Source organism: Oncorhynchus gorbuscha, linkage group LG03 (genome assembly GCF_021184085.1).
Source record: "Oncorhynchus gorbuscha isolate QuinsamMale2020 ecotype Even-year linkage group LG03, OgorEven_v1.0, whole genome shotgun sequence".
Taxonomy (NCBI): domain Eukaryota; kingdom Metazoa; phylum Chordata; class Actinopteri; order Salmoniformes; family Salmonidae; genus Oncorhynchus; species Oncorhynchus gorbuscha.
Window position 1 is genome coordinate 85,547,286 of NC_060175.1, and position 25,909 is coordinate 85,573,194.

General features: G+C 42.8%; 1 protein-coding gene across 2 annotated transcripts; it reads right to left on the minus strand.

Annotated features, from left to right (window-relative positions):
* Positions 1 to 788: 788 nt before the first annotated feature.
* LOC124022460 (gamma-aminobutyric acid receptor subunit delta-like) lies at positions 789 to 25,523 on the minus strand. 2 transcript variants are annotated; one of them, XM_046337372.1, is made up of 9 exons: positions 25,026 to 25,520; positions 9,584 to 9,699; positions 8,045 to 8,112; positions 7,271 to 7,491; positions 6,734 to 6,816; positions 4,986 to 5,123; positions 4,290 to 4,445; positions 2,199 to 2,410; positions 789 to 1,939 (listed from the first exon to the last, which is right to left on the minus strand). In XM_046337372.1, the coding sequence occupies exons 1-9, from the start codon at positions 25,091 to 25,093 to the stop codon at positions 1,613 to 1,615; spliced, it is 1,389 nt and encodes a 462-aa protein (XP_046193328.1). In that variant the 5' UTR covers positions 25,094 to 25,520; the 3' UTR covers positions 789 to 1,612. The 2 variants fall into 2 exon arrangements, with proteins under 2 accessions (XP_046193328.1, XP_046193337.1); XM_046337381.1 differs by lacking the exon at positions 9,584 to 9,699 and having other exon boundaries at positions 25,026 to 25,523.
* Positions 25,524 to 25,909: the final 386 nt, after the last annotated feature.

A 25,909-nucleotide genomic window follows, 5' to 3' on the forward strand; every position in this document is an offset into this window, starting at 1 on the left:
CTTAGGCCTAGATGTAATCAGATCAAGTGTTAACTGGTGATAACAGACACCCAAATAGAGGATGTTTTGGTGGTCTCAAAGGTGGAACTGCGTTACAGCCGTCAAATTGGTGAGCAGCTGCTGATCATTGTCACTAGACAATCATTGTCATTGTTCATAGATCACCTGTTGCAAAGGAGATGAAAAATAGATGTGTAAGCCACCATTTTGATGCTGTTAATGAATTCATCATATACCATAATTCCCGCAAAGCTACTTAACATTTGGAATTTGAAGAAACATTTTATCAGTCCTACAGTACTGTCAAGTTCTGACCTTTATTTCCTTTGTTTTGTCTTTATTTAGTATGGTCAGGGCGTGAGTTGGGGTGGGCAGTCTATGTTTGTGTTTCTATGTTTGGTTTCTGTTTCGGCCTAGTATGGTTCTCAATCAGAGGCAGGTGTTGTTAGTTGTCTCTGATTGAGAATCATACTTAGGTAGCCTGGGTTTCACTGTTGTTTTGTGGGTGTTTGTTTCCGTGTGTGTGTTTGTTGCCACACGGTACTGGTTCGGTTTGGGTTATTTCACGTATTCGTTTATTGTTTTTGTATTTCATAGTGTTCAGTGCTTTTCTTTTTAAAATCGTCATGAACACTTACCACCCGCATCTTGGTCCGATCCTTACTCCTCTTCAGACGAAGAGGAGGAAATCTGCCATTACAAGTACATGTGATTGTAGATGTTCTCAAGACAATCATGATAAACAACTGTTCTTAAACTTTAAGCAGAGGCATTAAAACTCCAAAGGGAAAATTTCCAGCTTGGAGATACCCAGGTAGTGGAGGAAGTCCTTTAATAATAATAATAATCAGGAAACAGGAAGACCTGGCAAGAGGAGATAAGATGCTCTGAAGCCCAAAACAAACTGGAATGGAAAAACGGGCGGAATTATAAGAGGGAAAAAAAGAAGTGAGGTGTTGGGACGGTGAAAGGGGGGGCATCAGCCATGCAGAATAATAGACTACACCTCATCTCATCATTATGAAGTTTGGATAGTTTCTTTTTTTCAACAGTTAGTCCATCCACAGATGTGTTTGTGAGTTAAGCAAATAGCAATTGTTGTGCGCATTAGTTTTCAGCAATGAGACATTAGCTTGCTGTGTATGTTGCTGGTGTGAGCAGAGTTCATACATGTGCGCTAATAGGACATAGCTGAACGTCAGTACATCGCTGTGGCTTTGTGGGTAGCGATCAGTATTGAAAGGGATTAGAGCAGTAGGGGTAGGGGTAGGATGGCTAGTGGAGGGTTTTGGAGTTAAAAGCCTGTTGTTGGGTTATCATACAGTGAGCCTCACTCAGGATAAGACATCGGCGACCACTCAAGGCTCCATTGTACGTAACTTAGTTGTACTTCAGAACATGTCCATATACCTCATCTGATTTTGTTTGTCTATCTGCTATTTACCAGGTCCTTACTTCACCATATTACTGTATACATGAATACAGTTATTCTTAAGGAAGCCTTGTTTACATCGGTGCCAATATATAAGTCACTGAATTCAAAGTGGCCCGTTTTCCCCTATGTACGGTACACCCGTCCTTGGCGGTGATGCCTGTCTTTAGTCCTCCCAACTCACATTGTGTATGCCACCCAGTAGATCACATTGACGATGGCGAAGGTGGCTGGGAACACGGCCCTGGCGTAGACATCTATGGTGTCAGCTTGGAGAGGCTTACAATCACAACAACACTTAGAACAGCAACTACAGCACTTCTTCTCCTGTTCTCTCTCTACTGACGCTCTGGCCCCCCGCCCCCTCCTATGCTCCACGTCCTCCTCGGCGGGGGTCTCGGCACCGGAGCGCTGTGGACGGCGGCTGGAGACCATCAGGCCCTGGTTCATTCCGGCCACAGACAGGGAAAAGAGCACCATGGCCTGCTTCCCATTCTTCACGATCGACTGAAGATATATCAATAGAGAAAAGCTACAAGTCAATTCCTTTGTGAAGCATCTTTACCTCAGACCAAAGGAAAGCTTGCATGTTAAGAATTCAAGTGCTTGCAGGTTCTTACTAACTTTTTTGCACTTATTGTGTCAACCCAATGTCCCTTGAACACCGTATGAACATTGAATGAATGTTGTGGTACAAATGGATCAAATAAGGAACGGGTCTAGCACTAAACACCACAGGTTGGGGAGCGCTGTCCTCCCTTCTTACCTCTGAGCTCATCTTGTTGGCCTTGCTCTTGGCCTTCTCTTTGAGCCTGTAGTCAGCGTTGTAGTGAGCAAAGGCATACTCGATGAGCGCTGCGAACACAAACACGTAGCAGATCCAGAAGTACACATCCAGCGCTTTGATGGCCGAGGCTCGAGGGAGAGACGAGCGGGCACTCACCATCAGAGTGGTCATGGTGAGCACAGTGGTGATCCCTTTATAAAAATATATATGGAAATTAAATATTTATTTGGAATAGAAAAGAGGTCCAGACTCAATCTTTGCAGTGAAATAAAAAAAGTGAAAGATAAATAATTCCATCTTGTTTAAGATTAAATTTATATATAAATTTCATTTATTTCACTGCAAAGATAGAGTACAAACCTTTTTTCTATTCATTACGGATTACTTTTTGGTCTACGTACCACAAACAACCTAAGATAAGAATCTACAACTAGAACTGTAACGAAGGTTTCACATTTTTCATGAATCAAATATGTTGTCATGTATATCACAACTATTAATATATGTCTCACTGATAATGCACTTTATTTCTTCAAGTTCTAGGGCAACATACAGTACCAGTCAATAGTTCGAACACACCTACTCATTCAAGGATTTTTCTTTATTTTTACTATTTTCTACATTATAGAATAATAGTGAAGACATCAAAACTATGAAATAACACATATGGAATCATGTAGTAACCAAAAAAGTGTTAATCAAATCTAAATATGTTTTATATTTGAGATTCTTCAAAGTAGCCATCATTTGCCTTGATGACAGCTTTGTACATTCTTGGCACTCTCTCAACCAGCTTTACCTGGAATGCTTTATTAGTCTTGAAGGAGTGCCCACATATGCTCACAAAGACACAACGATTCAAAACAAAAATCTTACATTTGGACTCATCAGACCAAAGGACAAATTTACACTTGTCTCATGTCCATTGCTCGTGTTTATTGGCCCAAGCTAGCCTCTTCTTTGTATTGGTTTCCTTTAGTAGTGGTTTCTTTGCAGTAATTCGACCAGACAGGCCTGATTTACGCAGTCTCCTCTGAACAGTTTATGTTGAGATGTGTCTATTTGAACTCTGAAGCATTTATTTGGGCTGCAATTTCTGAGGCTGGTAACTCTAATGAACTTCTGCAGCAGAGTTAACTCTGGGTCTTCCTTTCCTGTGGCGGTCCTCATGAAATCCAGTTTCATCTTAGAGCTTGATGGTTTTTGCGACTGCAATTGAAAAAACCTTCAAAGTTCTTGAATTTTTCCAGATTGACTGACCTTCATGTCTTAAAGTCGTTTCTCTTTGCTTATTTGAGCTGTTCTTGCCATAATGTGGACTTGGTCTTTTACCAAATAGGGATATCTTCTGTATGCCACCCCTACCTTGTCACAACACAACTGATTGGCTCAAATATATTAAGAACTAAAGAAATTCCACAAATTAACTTTTAACAAGGCACACCTGTTAATTTAAATAAATTGGTTGAGAGAATAACAAGAGTGTGCAAAGATGTCATCAAGGCAAAGAGTGGCTACCTTGAAGCATCTGAATTTGTTTAACACTATTTTGGTTACTACATGATTCCATTTGTGTTATTCCATAGTGTTGATGTCTTCACTATTATTCTACAATGTAGAAAATAGTAAAAAATTAAGAAAAACTCTTGAATGAGTAGGTGTGTCCAAATGTTTGACTAGTACTGTCTATTTTTCAATATACACGCAGACACATTCAGTTCACTTTCAATTATTCTTGCTGTCTCATTCATCTGTGTTTTCTTAACACTCATACAGTATCTCTACTAACATACCCGCAGCAAGCTAATGGCCGCATTCCGTGCAAACTAGATTGCAGACTTTGCCACCAATACACAGGAAGTTGATGGCACCTTAATTGTGGAAAACGGGCTTGTGGTAATGACTGGAGTGGAGTCAGTGGAATGGCATCAAATACATCAAACACATGGTTTCCAGTTGTTTGATGCCATTCCATTTGCTCTATTCTGGTCATTATTATGAGCTGTTCTCCACTCAGTAGCCTCCACTTCACCAATATCACTAACAGAATACTCTTAACATGATACTAACCCAGGGATACACGAGCCGGGACTGCTGTTTGGCTTATCCAGAAGGACACCCAGGACATGGCAACCAATAGGATGGAGGGCATGTAGGACTGGATAATGTAGACACCTCGGTTACGTCTCAACTGGAAGCGAAGGCTGAGCCGCGGGAAACGTCCGGCTTGGAGCGAAAAAGTAGACCAACATAAGCTATTCGATCAATCAGTCAATCAATCAAAATTATTTATAAAGCCCTTTTTAGATCAACAATTGTCACAAAGTCCTACGATAACCTGACCAAGACCAAGACCCCAAAGAAGTTAAAAGGAAAAAGTCTCTAGAAGGAAGAAACCTTGAGAGGTAACACTCAGGGTGTGGGGGCACATCCTCCTGGCAGTACCATATTTCTCACTTGAAGAAGTCATAACATATAATCTCCTCCCTTCCCCTCATAAGTCTCCTCTCCTAAATAACATGAGCCATTATGTCTGTGAATATAAAATACCCACAGAGGAGTCTGGGTTCAAAACATATTAGTTAAAAAATTATCTATAGGCATCCTACATGTTCAAAAGCATGGAGAGGTGCTGTACAGTGAAAGAGGCATATTTTTAGAGCTCTGTATATAAAAGTGAAGAGGAATCTCACAGACATCCCACTGGCTGTTCAGTACAGTAACCATGGTGATAGTGAAACGAGGATAGAGGGGGGGGGGGCACACCGGATTTGAAGTTCATAGTCTCTGTGACAAATTTGTAGTCGATGATGGTGAACTGGGAGAGCTCCAATTTGTCCAGTCCGTGGATGTGTATCTGACTCTCACACCAGTGGTACACAATATCCTCTGAGGAGTAGCCGTCTGGAACAAACAGTCAAAAAACAAACAGTCAACAAACAAACATCCCAACAACAATGAAGTATTATTGGATTTTTCAATGAATGTGTAGTGAATTAACCCTTGCCTTGCTTCTGGTACTCATTATACACAATATGGGAGTAAAATGGTTTCCTGTCCTGTTTCCTCTGTAGAGCAGGGTTGTTCAACTATGTCCCTGCAGAGCCACAGCATTGCATGTTTAGACCCTTAAGTTTAATAAGGGACTGTTTCAGACTTAGGAGATCAGGTGAGTGAATTACCTGGCCTAACAATTACAATAATCGATCACTGAACTACCAGGGAGAAAAGGAAACCACCTTCGAATTGGTAAATAAATAATCATGCTGTAGACTATTGAGATCCATCCATTAAGAGTGCTAGGGAACATGACAGACTATTGGTATTGACTTCCACCCATCAAGAAGAGCGGTACATACACTACATGGCTAAAAGTATGTGGACACCTGCTGTCGAACATCTCATTCCAAAAATATGGGCATTAATATGGAGTTAGTCGCCCCTTTGCTGCTATAACAGCCTCCACTCTTATGGAAAGGCTTTCCACTAGATGTTGAAACATTTCTGAGGGGACTTCCATTCAGCCACAAGAGAATTAGTGAGGTCGGGCACTGATGTTGGGCGATTAGGCCTGGCTTGCAGTTGGCGTTCCAATTCATCCCAAAGTTGTTCGATGGGGTTGAGGTCAGGGCTCTGCACAGGCCAGTCAAATTCTTCCACACAGATCTTGACAAACCATTTCTGTATGGACCTCACTTTGTGCACGGGGATATTGTCATGCGGAAACAGAAAAGGGCCATCCCCAAATTGATGCCACAAAGTTAGAAGCACAGAATCGTTTAGAATGTCATTGTGTGCTTTAGCATTAAGATTTAATTTCACTGGAACTAAGGGGCCTAGCCCAAACCATGAAAAACAGAAAACCCATATTCGTCCATCGGACTGCTAGATGGTAAAATGGGAAATATCACTCCAGAGAACACGTTTCCACTGCTCCAGAGTACAATGGTGACGAGCTTTACACCACTCCAGCCGGTGCTTGGCATTGTGCATGGTGATCTTAGGCTTGTGTGCGGCTGTTCGGCAATGGAAATTTCATGATGCTCCCGACAAACAGTTCTTGTGCTGACGTTGCTTCCAAAAGCCGTTTGGAACTTGGTAGTGAGTGTTGCAACCAAGGACAGACGATTTTTACGCAATACGTGCTTCAGCACTCGGTAGTCCAGTTCTGTGAGCTTGTGTGGCCTAACACCTCGAGCCTGAGACGATTTTGCTCCTAGACGTTTCCACTTCACAATAACAGCACTTACAGTTGACGAGGGCAGCTCTAGCAGGGCAGAAATTTGATGAACTGACTTGTTGGAAAGGTGGCATCCTATGACGGTGCCATGTTGAAAGTCACCGAGCTCTTCAGTACGGGACATTCTACTGCCAATGTTTGTCTATGGACATTACATGCCTGTGTGCTAGCTTTTATACACCTGTCAGCAACGGGTGTGGCTAAAAGAACCAAATCCTCTAATTTGAAGGTATGTCCACATACTTTTGACCATGTAATGTATAAATCCACTCACAGCTTTCTAAGTCCAGCATACACTCCTGCTCATCCATGGGGTACTTGGTCAGATCCATGTCACACGCCACAGTCGAGGTGATCCTGAGAGGAGAACAAGTAATTCAGTAAACAACCACATCAACCACAATGGTAACTTGACAAGGAACGGTAGGTTAAATGTCATTCTAACTTTGACATTATCATTAGGCATTATATAGCCTTAACATCAGGCTACGGCAAGTTATTAAGGGGCCTCTCACACCATTTTCTTCTCTGCCTTGTCCCCATGCCTTCCATCTCTCCTACCCCTTTCATCCTTCTCCTCCTCCTTTCCTACTCAATCTATGCTCCTTCCCCTCACACATTACCTTCACCCCCTCTCTCCCTCCTTTTATCTCTCTTCCACCCCCTCCACCTGCTTCCCCTCTCTGCCATCCCCCTCTCCCCCTCCATCTTCTCTCCCCTCCTCCCTCCTCTTCTCTTAGCCCCTCAACCCTCCCCCCACTCTTCTCCCCCCTCCTCCTAGTTCTCTTCACCCTCCTCCCTCTGCCCTCACCGGCTGCTGTAAAGGATGACCCCATCAGGCTGCAAGCGAATCAGCTTGTTCTCCACAGTGACGTCGTGGAACCAGGCGGACTTAGCGTTGACAATGAAGGTGTCGGGCAGCCAGAGTTTATCCACAAAGCGGCTGTCGAGCCCCAGGGTCTTGTTGGTGTGGTTGTAGGACAGGCGGTCGTCCCGCCAGCTCTGCCGCAGGAAAATGGTCATGGTGTACTCCTGCCAAGAGTATCGTCACACACGGTAACACATGGTAACACAAGAACAAGCATAAGCATATGCATATGCACAGGCAGATGCACACACAGACACAGACACAAAGGTACAAAGCTGAGCTCAGGGCATTTCCAACTCTGGTGTGAGAGAGTGGTGGATCACGTTGAGACAGTACTGTACAGACAGTACTGTAACTAGGAGAATAGGAGATGGATAAAAGGCCTGTTTCAAAACTTTTCAAATGTGTCCTATATTACCTTCCTTTGGTTAATCACTGATCTGAATAGCATTGGATAAAATCAATATAGGTTACAAGACTATTGCTTTTAACCAAACCAACCTGGTTGAATCTGTTGAATGCATTTCATAAGAATTGAAACAGGGCCATTCATGCTCTTACTGAAAAGGGCAGGGTATCATTAACTTTTTAGAAACCCTATTGGCTGATGTGGATGACACATAAGTGGTAGTTTTCACATTTTACTGGAACAGTACAGTAGCAGTGAAATATGGCAACCATTCCGTAGAAAGGCCTGCAGGTGAATTTACACTTTACCATGTTGGCTTCAGAGATGTGGTCAATACTGGCTACTTCAATAGCCATGGCAACATTCACAGGTGGGCCTGTGGGAAAAAAGTGAGAATACAAAATAATCTCTCCTTCCCTCGCTCGCTCCCTCCCTTCATCCATCCCTTCCCTCCTTCCCAAGGACACACTTAGACAAGGATCAAGGGCCACTTCCCCACTTAACATTGCTCTAAGTGAAGTGACATAGCACTATGTACATTCATAAACTTGACATTGGGGGTCTCATGGGCTTGCGCAGTGGTGAGTTTCGAAGTGCATACATAGCTAGCGTGCTGTTGTAGTTTGCTCGATGATTAGCATAATTTGTGCTGCTGAGATCGTGGATACTTTAAGAAAATCTAGAGGGAGGGAGATCAGGATTACCAAAGGCTATTTATTCTGAACATTAAGGAATCATATATTACCATTCTCTGTCATTTAGTACTCATCCCATAACCATTTACGTCAAATTGTGTTCTGTAGCCATTATCCTATCCACCATAGAGAGAGCAGTCATCAGCACTGACAAATGGGAGGACAGTTAAAGTGAATGAAACTTAAAATAAATCCATAATCCCTCCGCCTGTCGCTAAAACCAAGCTCATTTTGACAAATGGCTCTTTGTGATAGGCCCAGTGTTCAACTTATTTGTATAGATTCTAGATGCCTATCGTAGCACCACTTTCCTTCAGATATGAAATGGTGAAGGGATGTGAGTTGAATAGACAGAGTAAGACCACACCAACTGATATTATTATTCTTCAATGGCCGAGTTTGGCTTTATGGAAGCTGTCTTACCACTTAGATGATATCTGAGTGATATCTGGTGCTTCTACACCTGCATTGCTTGCTGTTTGGGGTTTTAGGCTGGGTTTCTGTACAGCACTTTAAGATATTAGCTGATGTACGAAGGGCTATATAAATTTGATTTGATTTTGAGGGAGATTTTACCATATATTCTAGTATGTAAAATTGTTTGCTGTTGGCTGCAGTAGCCTTGTTGCTGGTTCACAAGGCCTGGCAAGGTGGTGGGGATTCTTATATCGACAATGTTTTTTCACCTCTGCTGACCTGAGTGAAGCTGTGAGGTTGAGAAATCTAATGCTGCGGACATTGGATATTTCACATTTGGCAGGCATTCTTAGCAAAGGCATTCTCCTGCAATGTTCCTTTCTTTTATTTAGCAATACTACACACGTCTTCAATTTCCAAAGCATCATTTCAATCTCTTCCACAAACTCATTCCAGCACTTAATTGCTTTTGTTTGTGATCTTTTGCATCATGTTCAATCACAAAAACTTTTCATTAATTCAAAGCTATTATTTACATATGGGTAAATATGTCTTTAAACTAGGATTTAAAAATAAGTTAAAGCACTTTCTTGGGCGAAGTGGAATTTAATAAGATGAATACAGCATGATGAATTTGAAAACGCTTATGCCCGGTTCCTGCTATGCTACGAATGGTTGTAAATGTGAGGGGGTGAAATGCAATCCAATGCCACAAGCAGTAGATCTCATACTCACCTCCTATCCCAGGGCGGAAATTTCGTGCATAGCCCTTCATTAACTCATCCAGATTAGGCAACCAGGATATTTGTATGTCTGAACCTACATAGTCCCCAATGTCACTCAGCTCGGCCCTATAGGGAACAAACACAGCACACTTGAGCTTTCTGCGTCCACTGCACTGGAGAAGCATAGAAGGAAGAAAGCTAGAGAGGCAAAGATAGTAGTAAACAGGAGAAAGCTGCATTTTCATGTTGAACATAGCTTTGCAATCAAGATCGGTGGGCATGCAAAAAACAATATCGAAATAAAAACAATATGTTTACTGTTGACTGTAGAAAAGAGCAAACTTATCAAAATAATACATTTTTACACCGTGCCTATTATCCAGTAGGGATTTTGGAATAATGGACAAAGCTATCTCACTCAAGAAATTCATGTAAACCCTTGCATCTTGGAGCCGTACTCATAAAGCGTCTCAGTAGGAGTCTAGATCTAGGATTAGGTCCTATCTATGTAATCTTGTCTATGTTATCCTATTCAACATTATATAAAAGGCTAAACTGATCCTAGATCAGCACTCCTACTCTGACCCTGATATTCTATGTGCTGCTTACTGACAGCACAAAGTGCACACATAAACAGACCACCAGGAGGCAGAGTTCTCTACTAAGAAGGCTCACTGTGTGCACTGTTGGGACTGATGGAATAATGAGACACCGAGCCAAGACAGTCTCATTCTGACTGATCCAATTTACTATATGGTGTATTCAGTGGCATGAGATGTTTAAAAAGTTTCAGATAGATATGTGATTAAGAGAGAAACAATTCCTTATTCTACCAGACTGACAATCTTATTGATATATGTTCTAATGCATGTCTATTTGAATAACGCTTTGGAACATTGCACCCTCCTGAACAAAAGAGACAAGCAAGAGTATTGTAAGAAGACAGACAGCACACAGAACATGCAGAGGTGATTTATCAACAACATTCAAACGAATGAAGCCCTTTTAATATTACTCCTTGTTCATTTGTCATTACATAGTAACTTAAACATACCCATGAAGTAAACCTGCCACTTTTTTATTTTGTCTTTTAAAACCATTGAATGTATGTTTGTGGATGTGTTTTTAGAGTAATGAACTAGGCTTAGTATGGCTGATGGCTGTAATCTATCACTAACCTAATTAGCGGTGTCTAAATTCAGAGGTAACTGTTACCTTCACAAAATCAAAATGTGCTGAACCTGTGAGGTCAAATAGAAATGCGGTTGTGCAGACCATATACCAAAATCCAAAGAAATTTGGTACACATGCTCAGGGATGTGAGTGTAGCTGACCTATAGAGTATGGCTTCTATTTGGATGCATGGTGGCAAAGTTGGACCCGACAAAAATGTATGCAAGGTCATTGGCTCATAGTGGACATATTGTTATCAAATAAAATTAAATTGTATTGGTCACATATACAGTGGCTTGCGAAAGTATTCACCCCCCTGGCATTTTTCCTATGTTGTTGCCTTACAACCTGGAATTAAAATAGATTTTTGGGGGATTTGTATCATTTGATTTACACAACATGCCGACCACTTTGAAGATGAAACAAACAAGAAATAACACAAACAAAAACTGAAAACTTGCATAACGTGCAAGCGAGCGTGCAAGTCTCTTGGGGTATGTCTCTATAAGCTTGGCACATCTAGCCACTGGGATTTTCGCCCATTCTTCAAGGCAAAACTGCTACAGCTCCTTCAAGTTGGATGGGTTCTGCTGGTGTTCAGCAGTCTTTAAGTCATACCACAGATACTCAATTGGATTGAGGTCTGGGCTTTGACTAGTCTATTCCAAAACATTTAAATGTTTCCCCTTAAACCACTCGAGTGTTGCTTTAGCAGTATGTTTAGGATCATTGTCCTGCTGGAAGGTGAAACTTCATTCCAGTCCCTAATCTCCTTAAGACTGAAACAGGAATTTCCCTGTATTTAGCGCCATCCATCATTCCTTCAATTCTGACCAGTTTTCCAATCCCTACCGATGAAAAATATGGTGTTCTCGGGGTGATGAGATATGTTGGGTTTGTAACAGACATAACATTTTCTTTGATGGCCAAAAAGCTAAATTTTAGTCTCATCTGACCAGAGTACCTTCTTCCATATGTTTGGGGAGTCTCCCACATGCCTTTTGGCAAACCCCAAACGTGCTTTCTTATTTTTTTCTTGAAGCAATGGCTATTTTCTAGCCACTCTTCCGTAAAGCCCAGCTTTGTGGAGTGTAAGTCTTATAGTGGTCCTATGGACAGATACTCTTATTTCCGCTGTGGAGTTTTGCAGCTCCTTCGGGGTTATCTTTGGTCTCTTTTGTTGCCTCTCTGATTAATGCCCTCATTGCTTGGTCCGTGAGGTTTGGTGGGCGGCCCTCTCTTGCAGGTTTGTTGTGGTACCATATTCTTTCCATTTTTTAATAATGGATTTTATTGGTACTCCGTGGGATGTTCAAAGTTTCTGATATTTTTTATAACCCAACCCTGATCTGTACCTCTCCACAACTTTGTCCCTGACCTGTTTGGAGAGCTCCTTGGTCTTCATGGTGCCGCTTGTTTGATGGTTGCCAACTCTGGGGCCTTTCGGAACAGGTGTATATAAACTAATTAAACTATATAAACTATATAAACTAATATAACTAATTATGTGACTTCTGAAGGCAATTTGGTCGCACCAGATCTTATTTAGGGGCTTCATAGCAAGGGGTTAAATACATGTGCACACACCACTTTTCCGTTTTATTTGTTTTTGAATTATTAACAACAACATATTTTGTGTATGTCCATTACATGAAATTCAAATAAAAATCCATTTAAATTACACGTTGTAATGCAACAAAATAGGAAAAACGCCAAGGGGGATGAATACTTTTGCAAGTTACTGTACATGGTTAACAGATGTTAATGCGAGTGTAGCAAAATGCTTGTGCTTCTAGTTCCAAAAGTGCAGTAATATCTAACAAGTAATCTAACAATTCCCAACAACTACCTAATACACACACATCTAAAGGTATGGAAGAAGAATATGTACATATAAATACATGGATGATCGATGGCCGAGCGGCATAGGCAAGATGCAATAGAATGTATAAGATGCGTAATGAGATGAGTAATGTATGATATGTAAACATTATTAAAGTGCCATTGTTTAAAATGACTAGTGAGCCTCTATGTAGGCAACAGCCTCTCTGAATTAGTGATTGCTGTTTAGCAGTCTGATGGCCTTGAGATAGAAATTGTTTTTCAGACTCTCGGTACCAGCTTTGATTCACCTGTACGAACCTCGCCTTCTGGATGGTAGTGGGGTGAACATGCTGTGGCTCAGGTGGTTGTTGTCCTTGATGATATTTTTGGCCTTCCTGTGGCATCGGCTGCTATAGGTGTCCTGGAGGGCAGGTAGTTTGCCCCCAAGTGATGTGTTGTGCAGACCGCACCACCCTCTAGAATGCCTTGCGGATTGAGGCTGGTTCAGTTGCGGTACCAGGCAGTGATACAGTCCGACAGGATGCTCTCAATTGTGCATCTGTAAAAGTTTGTGAGGATTTTAGGTGACAAGCCAAATTTCTTTAGCCTCCTGAGGTTGAGAGGCGCTGTTGTGTCTGTGTGGTTGGACCATTTCAGTTAGTCTGCGATGTGTACACGGAGGAACTTAAAACTTTCCACCTTCCCCACTACTGTCCCGTCGATGTGGATAGGGGGTGCTCCCTCTGCTGTTTCCTGGAGTTCACGATCATCTCCTTTGTTTTGTTGATGTTGAGTGAGAGGTTGTTTTCCTGACACCAAACTCCGAGTGCCCTCACCTCCTCCCTGTAGGCTGTCTAGTCGTTGTTGGTTATCAAGCCCACTACTGTTATGTCGGCTGCAGACTTGATGATTGAGTTGGAGGCGTGCATGGCCATGGAGTCATGGGTGAACAGGGAGTACAGGAGGGGTCTGAGCACACACCCTTGTGGGGCCCCAGTGTTGAGGGTCAGCGAAGTGTAGCTGTTTCTTAATTTCACCAACTGGGGGCGGCCCTTGAGAAAGCCCAGGACCCAATTGCACAGGGCGGGGTTGAGACCAAGGGCCTCAAGTTTAATGATGAGCTTGGAGGGTACTATGGTGTTGAATGCTGAGCTGTAGTCAATGAACAGCATTCTTACATAGGTATTCCTCTTCTCCAGATGGGATAGGGCTGTGTGCAGTGTGATGGCGATTGCATCATCTGTAGACCTGCTGGGGCGGTACGCAAACTGAAGTGGGTCTAGGGTGGCAGGTAAGGTGGAGGTGATATGATCCTTGACTCGTCTATCAAAGCATTTGATGATGACAGAAGTGAGTGCTATGGGGCGAGAGTCATTACGTTCAGTTATCTTTGCCTTCTTGGGCATAGGAACAATGGTGACCATCTTGAATCATGTGGGGACAACAGACTGTGTTAGGGAGCAATTGAATATGTCGTTAACCACACCAGCCAGCTGGCCTGGGCATGCTCTGAGGACGCAGCGGCTTGGGATTCTGTCTGTGCCAGCAGCCTTGCGAGGGTAAACAAGTTTAAATGTCTTACTCACGTTGGTCACGGAAAAGGAGGGGGAGGGTGCGCAGTCCTTGTTAGGGGGCCGTTTCGGTGGCACTGTATTATCCTCAAAGCAGACAAAGAAAGTGTTTTGTTTGTCTGGAAGCAATACGTTGGTGTCCGTGACGTGACTGGTTTTCTTTTTGTAGTCCATAATTGCCTGTAGACCCTGCCACGTACGTCACGTGTCTGAGCCGTTGAATTGCGGCTCTATAGTGCAAGTGCTGCAATCAATATGCTGATAGAACTTTGGTGACCATGTTCTCAAATTTGCTTTGTTAAAATCCCCAGCTACAATAAATGCAGCCTCATGATATATGGTTTCCAGTTTACATAATGTCCAGTGAAGTTCTTTGAGGGAATCTGCTCATGGTATCTGCTTGAGGGGGTATATACACAGCTGTGACGATAACTGATGAGAATTCTCTTTGGAGATAATATGGTCGGCATTTGATTGTGAGGAATTCTATGTCAGGTGAAGAGAAGGACTTGAGTTCCTGTATGTTTTTATGATTACACCATTAATCATTAATCATGAAACATACACCCCCGCCCTTCTTCTTCCTAGAGAGATGTTTATTTCTGTCGGTGCGACGCATGAAGAAACCCATGGCTGTACCGACTCCGACAACATATCCCAAGAGAGCCATGTTTCTGTGAAACAGAGAATGTTACAATCTCTGATGTCACCCTGGAAGGCAACCCTTGCCCTAATTTCATCCACCTTGTTGTCTGGAGACTGGACATTGGCGAGTAGTATACTCGGAAGCGGTGGGCGGTGAGCATGCCTTCGAAGCCTGACCAGGAGGCCACTCCATCTACCTAGTCTGCGTCGTCTACCTCGTCTACGTTGTTTTGGATCGAGCTCTGCGATTAGATCCAATGTCCTGGGTGGAGGTCCGAACAAAGGATCCGCTTCGGGAAAGTTGTATTTCTGGTCGTAATGTTGGTAAGTTGATGTCGCCCTAATATCCAAAAGTTCTTCACGGCTGTATGTAATAACTTTTAAGATTTTCTGGGCTAACAATGTAAGAAATAATCTATAAAAAACTAAATACTGCATAGTTTCCTAAGGCCTCGAAGCGAGGCAACCATCTCTGTCGGCGTCATCTTTTCACGGAGAAGAGAACCGCCCTATTGTTAGAGCTAGAGTCCTGGAAGAAGACATTTAAAGTAGTCAACATCATTCAAAATGGTCCAAAATACTTAAAAATCATAATGCATTATTTGTTAATTGTTGCGTTCTGATATTTGACAACTGTGGTAAGAAGTACAGAACTAGCTTATCTTAGGGAAGGATATTGATCTCATCCCTTCAGTAGAGGATGCCTGGATATTTTTTTTAAATGCCTTCTTAACCATCTTAAATAAACATGCCCCATTCAAGAAATTTAGAACCAGGAACAGATATAGCCCTTGGTTCTCCCCAGACCTGACTGCCCTTAACCAACACAAAAACATCCTATGGCGTTCTGAATTAGCATCGAACAGCCCCCGTGATATGCAGCTGTTCAGGGAAGCTAGAAACCATTATACACAGGCAGTTAGAAAAGCCAAGGCTAGCTTTTTCAAGCAGAAATTTGCTTCCTGCAACACTAACTCAAAAAAGTTCTGGGACACTGTAAAGTCCATGGAGAATAAGAACACCTCCTCCCAGCTGCCCACTGCACTGAAGATAGGAAACACTGTCACCACTGATAAATCCACCATAATTGAGAATTTCAATAAGCATTTTTCTACGGCTGGCCATGCTTTCCACCTGGCTACTCCTACCCCGGTCAACAGCACTGCACCCCCCACAGCAATTCGCCCAAGCCTTCTTTGGCGATGTCATTTACAAAATAGCCTCAAATACCCTACTCAACAGATTGGATGCAGTCTATCACAGTGCAATCCGTTTTGTCACCAAAGCCCCATATATTACCCACCATTGCGACCTGTACGCTCTCGTTGGCTGGCCCTCGCTTCATACTCGTCGCCAAACCCACTGGCTCTATGTCATCTACAAGACCCTGCTAGGTAAAGTCCCCCCTTATCTCAGCTCACTGGTCACCATAGCATCTCCCACCTGTAGCACAGGCTCCAGCAGGTATATCTCTCTAGTCACCCCCAAAACCAATTCTTTCTTTGGCCGCCTCTCCTTCCAGTTCTCTGCTGCCAATGACTGGAATGAACTACAAGAATCTCTGAAACTGGAAACACTTATCTCCTTCACTAGCTTTAAGCACCAACTGTCAGAGCAGCTCACAGACTACTGCACCTGTACATAGCCCACCTATAATTTAGCCCAAACAACTACCTCTTTCCCTACTGTATTTAATTTATTTATTTATTTTGCTCCTTTGCACCTCATTATTTTTATTTCTACTTTGTACATTCTTCCATTGCAAATCTACCATTCCAGTGTTTTACTTGCTATATTGTGTTTACTTTGCCACCATGGCCTTTTTTTGCCTTTACCTCCCTTATCTCACCTCATTTGCTCACATCGTATATAGACTTGTTTATACTGTATTATTGACTGTATGTTTGTTTTACTCCATGTGTAACGCTGTGTCGTTGTATGTGTCGAACTGCTTTGCTATATCTTGGCCAGGTCGCAATTGTAAATGAGAACTTGTTCTCAACTTGCCTACCTGGTTAAATAAAGGTGAAATAAAATAAATAAATAAAAGGGCAATGTGTCCAATTTGTCCTGATGGTGGCACTATGGGGCCAAAGCTTGCAGCTATATTTCCAACTGGTATGCTATAGATATTGGAATATCCAAGAGGTGCCTCGCTTTGTGGCCATCCTCTTCGGCAACTAGGTGTTCTAACTTAATAACCTAACTGATAAAGAGATGGGACCTATTTAAAGCTGTTGTAGGTCTACCTGTAGTAACTCCAGTGCAGTGTATAGCACAACAGGATACACATTATGCATGCAGTAAAGGAAATGTGATGTCATTAAATGCTAATGGTGCAGAGCATTTGATTGGTCTCAAGGGGGTTTCTTTAAACATACTAGGCCTGCTCTCACCCCTCCAAACTCTGTTATAACAGTTCAAAGTCCATTTCCCGCTCATGTTGTTCCTCTTAGTCTTTTATTTTGGTTTATTAACAGGATCTCCAGAGGCTCTGTTTTGCTAACCGTCTGTTTACGAGCTAACACACTAGGTATGTCCGAAATGGCACACTATTACCTATACATTGCATTACTTTTTGACATGGTTTGTGCACAATAAAGGGAATAGGGATTTCAGATACATTCACTGAGTGCTGAGGTGAAAGAGACGAAACACAAAAGGAGCAGCTTTTCTTCCCACAGATTTAATAAATAAATAAACACATTTTTTTTAAAGCCTTGTAATGTAGCCCCAGCTCTAACAAGCGTAAATTAGCTTCCTACAATGACATCAATTTGTACCTGAGAACAGAGAAGAGAACCGCACTAGCACTAGTCATCCTTGCGTAGCCCTATATTGTTAATGTTGTAAATCCTGAATGTGAAAGCACGTAAAGCTAGCTAATTAAATCTACAGCCTTTTAAATGCCAATCAGTAGAGAATGAAATGGTGGCATTGCACAGATACAAGATCTATCATTTCCAACCTTGATTAGACAAATTCATTCCCTGCAGCCTCTCTAAGGTGAAAGCTCTCTCTGCACACTGTGGTCTTTCCATCACAAACCCAGTGTAGTGTAACTGTGCTCCCACAGTCATTTGGCTAGAACATATCTGGACCCCTCAGCAATAGCATCTGCTTGATATGCACATATGGAGCATGCATTAAGGACATACTAAGGTCATCTAGCCTATGGGGCCGCCCATGTCTTACAGTAGGGCATAAGAGAGGTCACTGACTATGCGACTGCTACCCCACTAAGCTAACAAGAATAAATGCTACCTCACATTGTGATATTTGTGATACTTCCAGTGTACTGCAACAATCATCCGTTTTAAATGCAGATATGTTCTACCTGGTTAAATAAAGGTGAAATGAAAAATAAATTAAAATAAAATATATCAATAAATAGTAGGCCTAGGCCCAGTGTGGGTAAAATAAACTGCTCTACAGGACACACATTATATGTGTCACGCCTTGGTCATTGTATCTTGTGTTTTTGTTATATGTTTGGGTAGGCCAGGGTGTGACATGGGTTTATATGTTGTATTTCGTATTGGGGTTTGTATTAATTAGGAGTGTGTATTAGTAGGGGTGTGTCTAGTTAGGCTTGGCTGCCTGAGGCGATTCCTAATTGGAGTCAGCTGATTCTCGTTGTCTCGGATTGGGAACCGTATTTAGGCAGCCTGAGTGCGCGTTGTATTTCGTGGGCGATTGTACCTGTCTTTGTGTTAGTCACCAGATAGGCTGTAATTAGTTTCACTCGTTTGTTGTTTTGTATTCTCAGTTATTTCTTGTACAGCATTTTCTTCATTAAAAGTCATGAGTAACCTACACGCTGGATTTCGGTCTGACTCACTTCAAACAACAGACAAATATCTTTACAGAATCGCCCACCACGATTCACAGACCGAGCAGCGTGTGAACTGGCAGGAGCTAAAGGAGGACGATATGGACGGCAGAAGCAGGGATTATACGACGTGGGAGGAGGTCGACAGGTGGGCGGCCGACCCAGGGCGAGTGCAGGAGCCCGCCTGGGATTCCCTACAGCAATGCAAAGAGGACTATACACGGATGGAATCGAAAAGGAAAGCACGGCTATACAGAGCGAAAACCGTAGGTAACGGGGGAAAGCGCAGAGAGAGAGTGGCAGAGTCAGGAGTCAGACCTGAGCCTACTCTCCCTGTTAATTGTGAGGAGCAGCAATATGAGGACTTCTGGTCTTGGGAGATGATATTAGACGGAAAAGGACCCTGGGCGCAGCCGGGAGAATATCGCCGTCCCAAGGAGGAAATAGAAGTAGCTAAAGCGGAGAGGCGTGAGTATGAGGAGGCAGCACTGCGATGCTGTTGGAAACCGGAAAGTCACCCCAAAAGATTTATTGGGGGGTGGCTAAAAGGGAGAATAGTTATGCCAGGTAGGAAACCTGCGCATACTCCCTGTGCTCACCGTTCGGCTAGAGAGACCGGGCAGGCACCGTGTTATGCTATGGAGCGCACGGTGTTTCCAGTGCGGGTGCAGAGCCAGGTGCGGCACATACCAGCCCTTCCTATTGGCCGGGCTAGAGTGGGCATCGAGCCAGGTAAGCTTGGGCAGGCTCGGTGCTCAAGAGCTCCAGTGCGCCTGCACGGTCCGGTCTATCCAGAGCCACCTATACACACCAGTCCTCCGGTAGCAGCTCCCCGCACCAGGCTTCCTGTGCGTGTCCTCGCGCCAGTACCACCAGTTCCAGCACCACGCACCAGGCCTCCAGTGCGCCTCGCCTGTTCAGCGCAGCCAGTGCTTTTCTCCCCTCCTGCGCTGCCGGAGTCTCCCGCTTGTTTAGCGCAACGAGCTTCCTCTCAGTACTGAGCTTCCTCTCAGTACCGGGCTTCCCCTCAGTACCGGGCTTCCCCTCAGTACGTGGCTTCCCCTCAGTACCGGGCTTCCCCTCAGTACCGGGCTGCTTCGATCCCGGGCTGCCCCTCTGTCCCGGGCTGCCCCTCTGTCCCGGGCTGCCCCGCTGTCCTGAGTTGCCCCTCTATCCTGAGTTGCCCCTCTATCCTGAGTTGCCCCTCTATCCTGAGTTGCCCCTCTATCCCGAGTTGCCCCTCTGTCCCGAGCTGCCCCTCTGTCCCGAGCTGCCCCTCTGTCCCGAGCTGCCCCTCTGTCCCGAGCTGCCCCTCAGTTATGTGGGGATCAGGGTGAGGACTATTAGGCCATGGTCGGCGGAGAAGGTGGATTATCCTAGGACGCGAAGGGGAGGAACTAGGACATTTATGGAGTGGGGTCCACGTCCCGAGCCAGAACTGCCACCATGGACAGACGCCCACCCGGACCCTCCCTATGCTCTTGAGGTGCGTCCCGGAATCCGCACCTTGGGGGGGGGGTTCCTGTCACGCCTTGGTCATTGTATCTTGTGTTTTTGTTATATGTTTGGGTAGGCCAGGGTGTGACATGGGTTTATATGTTGTATTTCGTATTGGGGTTTGTATTAATTAGGAGTGTGTATTAGTAGGGGTGTGTCTAGTTAGGCTTGGCTGCCTGAGGCGAATCCTAATTGGAGTCAGCTGATTCTCGTTGTCTCGGATTGGGAACCGTATTTAGGCAGCCTGAGTGCGCGTTGTATTTCGTGGGCGATTGTACCTGTCTTTGTGTTAGTCACCAGATAGGCTGTAATTAGTTTCACTCGTTTGTTGTTTTGTATTCTCAGTTATTTCTTGTACAGCATTTTCTTCATTAAAAGTAATGAGTAACCTACACGCTGCATTTCGGTCTGACTCACTTCAAACAACAGACGAATATCTTTACAATATGAGAACGTAATCATAAGCCGTAATATTGAATTAAAACAACAAAGATGTATCCCATAACAATGTGAGATCACGTTGTAGTGAAATTTGTGTGCTATTTCAAAATCTGTTCCTTCTTAGAGTGAAAAGAATTTATCCAGTAAGTGGCTTACTTCGAAGGCGTATCACCCCCAAGGCTATAGTGCATGTCACCTGGATCCAGATTTATTAACAGAGGTGACTCACACCAAAGGTAGTGAGATATTGTGCCAGTACGACTCTGGCTTATTTTGTAAAAAACATGTCAAAACACAACGTCAAGTAGCAACACAATTAATAGTTTAGTAGGCCAGTAAAAAGGATGGATTATGAAAAAGTGTAAAGCTATTTTCAAATAGTAATAAACTGACTGAGTAGAAATACTGTCAAATGTTAATTTCTCTCAGAGCACGGTAAATTACACTTGGATAGAGTGAAAAGCATGCAAAATGCATACCAGATATAGTAACAAGGTAACTTGGCTACTAAGCTTTTGTCCTTTTAAGTCTAGCAGAAGAGCTACTCTGCCAGAATATTGAAAATGATGACAAAATAAGCTGTTGACAAAAGCTCATAATACATGGAGAGAAAGAGAAGAGGCACTATCAGATTGTTATTCCAAAACCCTCACACATTAAATATGTGAAGGATCGTATGTTGGGGGAAAAAAATGCAAATGAATCACAATCATGAGGACAATACATTATATCTTTGATTTGATATCTTCATTAGAAACACACACATCTCAGAAAAGCCTGTGAAAGATCACTGTCTAATAACAATTACACCCTCTGCTGGTATGTGTTGTCAGGAGTGGTAGGAGGGCTACCAGGTTGATTAATTTTATTTGCCAGTACACAACATTGTACAACCTTTTGACCTGGGACACATTGCAACACTTTGCAATCCTGTGTAACTGAACATACTGTCAAGTACTTCTAGAAGTAGTGGGTGGAGGAGTCAGGCGCAGAGAGCAGGGTAGTTGATATGTGGAATGTTTACTTCCAAAACAACAATGTCGGTCAATGCCACACACACGGGCGCAATAAGACGCAGTCCAAAACAACAGGACGAAACGGTTCGAGAACAAAATACTTCCACAGAAATTACACACATCAAAAAACAGAAAACAAGCCCGCACAAAAGCTGGCGGGCCAACCGGGTTTAAATAGCCCAAAACCTAAACCTAAACAAGAAACAGGTGCAACTAATCAGATAAAACTAAATGAAACAGAAAAGGGGATTGGTGGCAGCTAGTTGGCCGGCGACGACGACCGCCGAGCACCGCCCGAACAGGATGAGGCACCATCTTCGACGGGATTCGTGACACATACGTCAACAGTTTACTGTTTAGAGACTGTTTCAATGACAGATCCAGGATGTGTCACTCTAATATCACCCACTCTGCCAAACTGTTCAGTCAATTCACAGACAGTATTGAGATATGTTCACTTGCTTTGTTTGCTCACATACAGAGCCTTCGGAAAATATGTGCTTAGGTTTGTTGTCCTATTGGAAGGTGAATCTTCACCCCAGTCTGAGGTCCTGAGTGCTCTGGAGCAGGTTTCCATCAAGGATCTCTCTGTACTTTGCTCCGTTCATCTTTGTCTCGATCCTGACTAGTCTCTCAGTCCCTGGCGCTGAAAAACATACATACAGCATGATGCTGCCACCAACATTCTTCACCGTGGGGATGATGCCTGGTTTCCTCCAGACCTAACGCTTGGCATTCAGGCCAAAAAGTTCAATCTTGGTTTCATCAGACCAAAGAATCTTGTTTCTCATGGTCTGAGAGTCTTTGGGTGCCTTTTGGCAAACTCCAAGTGGGCTGTCATGTGCCTTTTACTGAGGAGCGGCTTCCGTCTGGCATCTCTACCATAAAGGCCTGATTGGTAGAGTGCTGCAGAGATGGACGTCCTTCTGGAAGGTTCTTCCATCTCCACAGGGGAACTCTATAGCTCTGTCAGTGACCATCGGGTTCTTGGTCACCTCCCTGACCAAGGCCCTTCTCTCCCGATTGCTCAGTTTCTAGGAAGAGTCTTTGTGGTTCCAAACTTCTTCCATTTAAGAATGATGGAGGCCACTGTGTTCTTGGAGACCTTCAATGCTGCAGAAATATTTTGGTACCCTTCGCCAGATCCCAGGCTATATCACAACTAGAGGCATCACTACAGACTCTGGATGGATTCCAGGCTATATCACAACCAGCCATGATTGGGAGTCCCATTGGGAGTCCCTGCGTCATCAAGGTTAGGGTTTTAGCCGTGGTAGACCGCCATTGTAAATACAAATTTGTTCTTAATTAACTGACTTGCCTAGTTAAATAAAGCTTTAATAAAAAATAAATAAAAAATAAAAGATCTGTGCCTCCACACAATCCTTTCTCTGAGCTCTATGGACAATTCCTTCAACCTCATGGCTTGGTTTTTGATCTCACATGCACTGTGTCATGACGCTTTTGGGAGGATCCCAAGATCAGGTTACAGTGGATCAGCGTTCAATAGAGCCCTCTAACCCGCAGAAGTGGGGGAGGGATGGGTGTGGGGGTTTTATGACACCTCACGTGAACGTAAATTGTAGGCAACAGACGATTCCTTTTGATTTCTAGTTGGGTGAATGGAATGTCAATTTGTTAGAGAAGAGGTTTCCGCCCAAAACATCAACATCAAACAATGGACATTGGGACAATTTATTTCAACATCCAAATGTTTGGAATGATAAGAGATGGAATATGGAAAATGTATGTATATTTTGTGATGTCATTAAAATGGTTATAAAGACATTATAATGAAAACATTGTAACTTGAAGAGCTTTTACACTGTGTACAAACATAACTGGCCACGCCCCAGGGAGCCCATAGAGCGTGTCAGCATGACGTAAGTGCCCCTTTTTACCCAAGGGTATAAACATTTTGATTTAAGAATGAACATATCAGACTTGAAGGAACACACGCTGCAGCGAGGTCTACAATAGTCAGAACCCCCGGAACACAACACGAGGTTGAACAAGACAAATCATGTCCAATCAATTGAATTTACCACAGGTGGACTCCAATAAAGTTGTAGAAACATCTCAAGGATGATCAGTGGAATCGGGATGCACCTGAGCTCAATTTCGAGTCTCATAGCAAAGGGTCTGAATACTTATTTAAATAAGGTATTTCTGTTTGTTTTTTTAATAAATGTTTTTGCTTTGTCACTATGGCGTACTGTGTGTAGATTGCTGAGAAAAAAATATTTAATCAATTTTAGATGAAGGCTGTTAATGTAACAAAATGTGGGAAAAATCAAGGTCTCTGAATACTTTCCAAAGGCATTGTATTTATATATGTTTACTCACAAATTGTATTTAAACAGTGATTGGATATAGACTGGGGCTCTTATCTTCTGAAGTTATAATACAATAACCTTGCGTTAACAAGACTTTACATCAAGTTGCTATTATACCGTAACAATGCAATGACTCTAATAACAGCATTGATTAAAAACATGTTGTTCCATAACTCTTTAGTAATTGCATATTATTTGCATTGACATTGCGTAGTTATTTTGGGATTGACTGGTTTTTGTAAGTACTGTACAAGAGTGTATATAGGGATTGTTCCTTGTTCCACTTGTGTTATAACAAAGGGCACTCAATTTTATTACAATGCAATTACAAATCAGTTACAAAATGACTATGTAACAACATGTTGTTATTATAATCTCATTGTTATTAACAACTAATTTTAAGCAATGCAATTATTGAAATGAAACAAATAATTATTTTTAAACTGCATTATGCTGAACACCACATGATACTTGACCTCAATTCAATGGGCCTACAAGTTATGGTGTGACATTGTACCCAAATCTGTCACACATGATATAATGTTACATTATTTACCACATATCCACTATTGATTGAGCCTCTATCTCTATCTTTAATATGACCATATGATCAGCAGGTCTACTGTATGTTGATGATGGGTCCCACAGCACTTCAACTGTACAGTAACTGCTCGAAAGCTATGTGGGCGTTGAGTAGGCTGTTCATCTGCAATTGCAGATACATCCTCAGGTTTTAGAATTCGTTAATAATCAGTTATTTTTACGCAAATTAGACCAATCCGGAAAATGTAGGTTAGGAATTCGTTTCCATCGAAAAATGATCTAGGCAAAATTAGAAACAGATGCTATGGCCTCAATGTGCTCTAAATCTAAATGCAACTAAAAACTGAATTTGCAGAAATTCACTAAACGCTTTGAGGGTACTCTAAACCGCCAGTAGTATATGTTATAGGATAAATCAGAACATCGCAACAGCTGACCTACAACATACGCACAAATTATTTTTGAACGAAACAATTGGCTCCAATTCAATAATATACGCTATTCAAATAAAACCAGAGTAAATTTTATGGGAAGGTCTTCTCTGTAACACTAGTCAAAAAATGTATAATCTTACCTGGTGAAAATGTTGCCCCTGATATTCAAGAAGGCAAGGTTCGCCAACATGAAAGTTATCATCTCCATTTTTATGGCTGGCCAAAGTTCCCAGAACCAAAAACTATCAAAAAACCAAAGAGGCTCACACAAACTGCGTTCCTACGGTCCCATAATGCGGAGGAAGATCGGGATAAAGTCATTTGTTGTGATGACCCATGTTCTGCTCACACACGCGCGCCTGGCTTCCCCCCTGTCCTGGCCCAGCACACAGAACGCACGGTGTCAACTCGTTGGTCAGACCACAACAGCCGATTACTGGAGCGCACTCTTGCACTCCACTTTCGCAGCACTGGCTCGAGACAGAGATAGGACCACACTAATCTCTCTCACTGCGTTGCTATAAGCAACGTCAGATTAAATCGTCCTCGTGGAAACGCTGTCTCCAATGTAAACCCAAGGCGCGAAAAAAGAAGACACCGATATTATGTAATGGATTTGATCAACTGTTATTTATTCAACTTGTATCTTAATAAACGTTTATATATTATTGTCATCTGCACATCCTATTAATTTCAGTTTTTACACCAAAACGTAAATGTAAAAGTATTTTCATATCAATGCACCTGCCCTGGTTTCATTTTCATTTGCTTCACCCAAGGAAGAAAGGAGCAAGTGACTCTGTCCTTGCTCTCCTCTCCTGGTGGCACTATTCCACTTGTAAAGGGCAGTTATCTGCTTTGCCATTCTGTAAGGTCGCATGCCTTGCCTTTTCCCTCGTGGGTCTTTTTCTTTGGGGCCTTTGTGCATAGTGACATAGATTAGAATCACAATTAGGAGTTATGAGACATCTTTTTGTAAGGACTATGTAAAAATGTATTTCTGCATACATAACTACATACACCT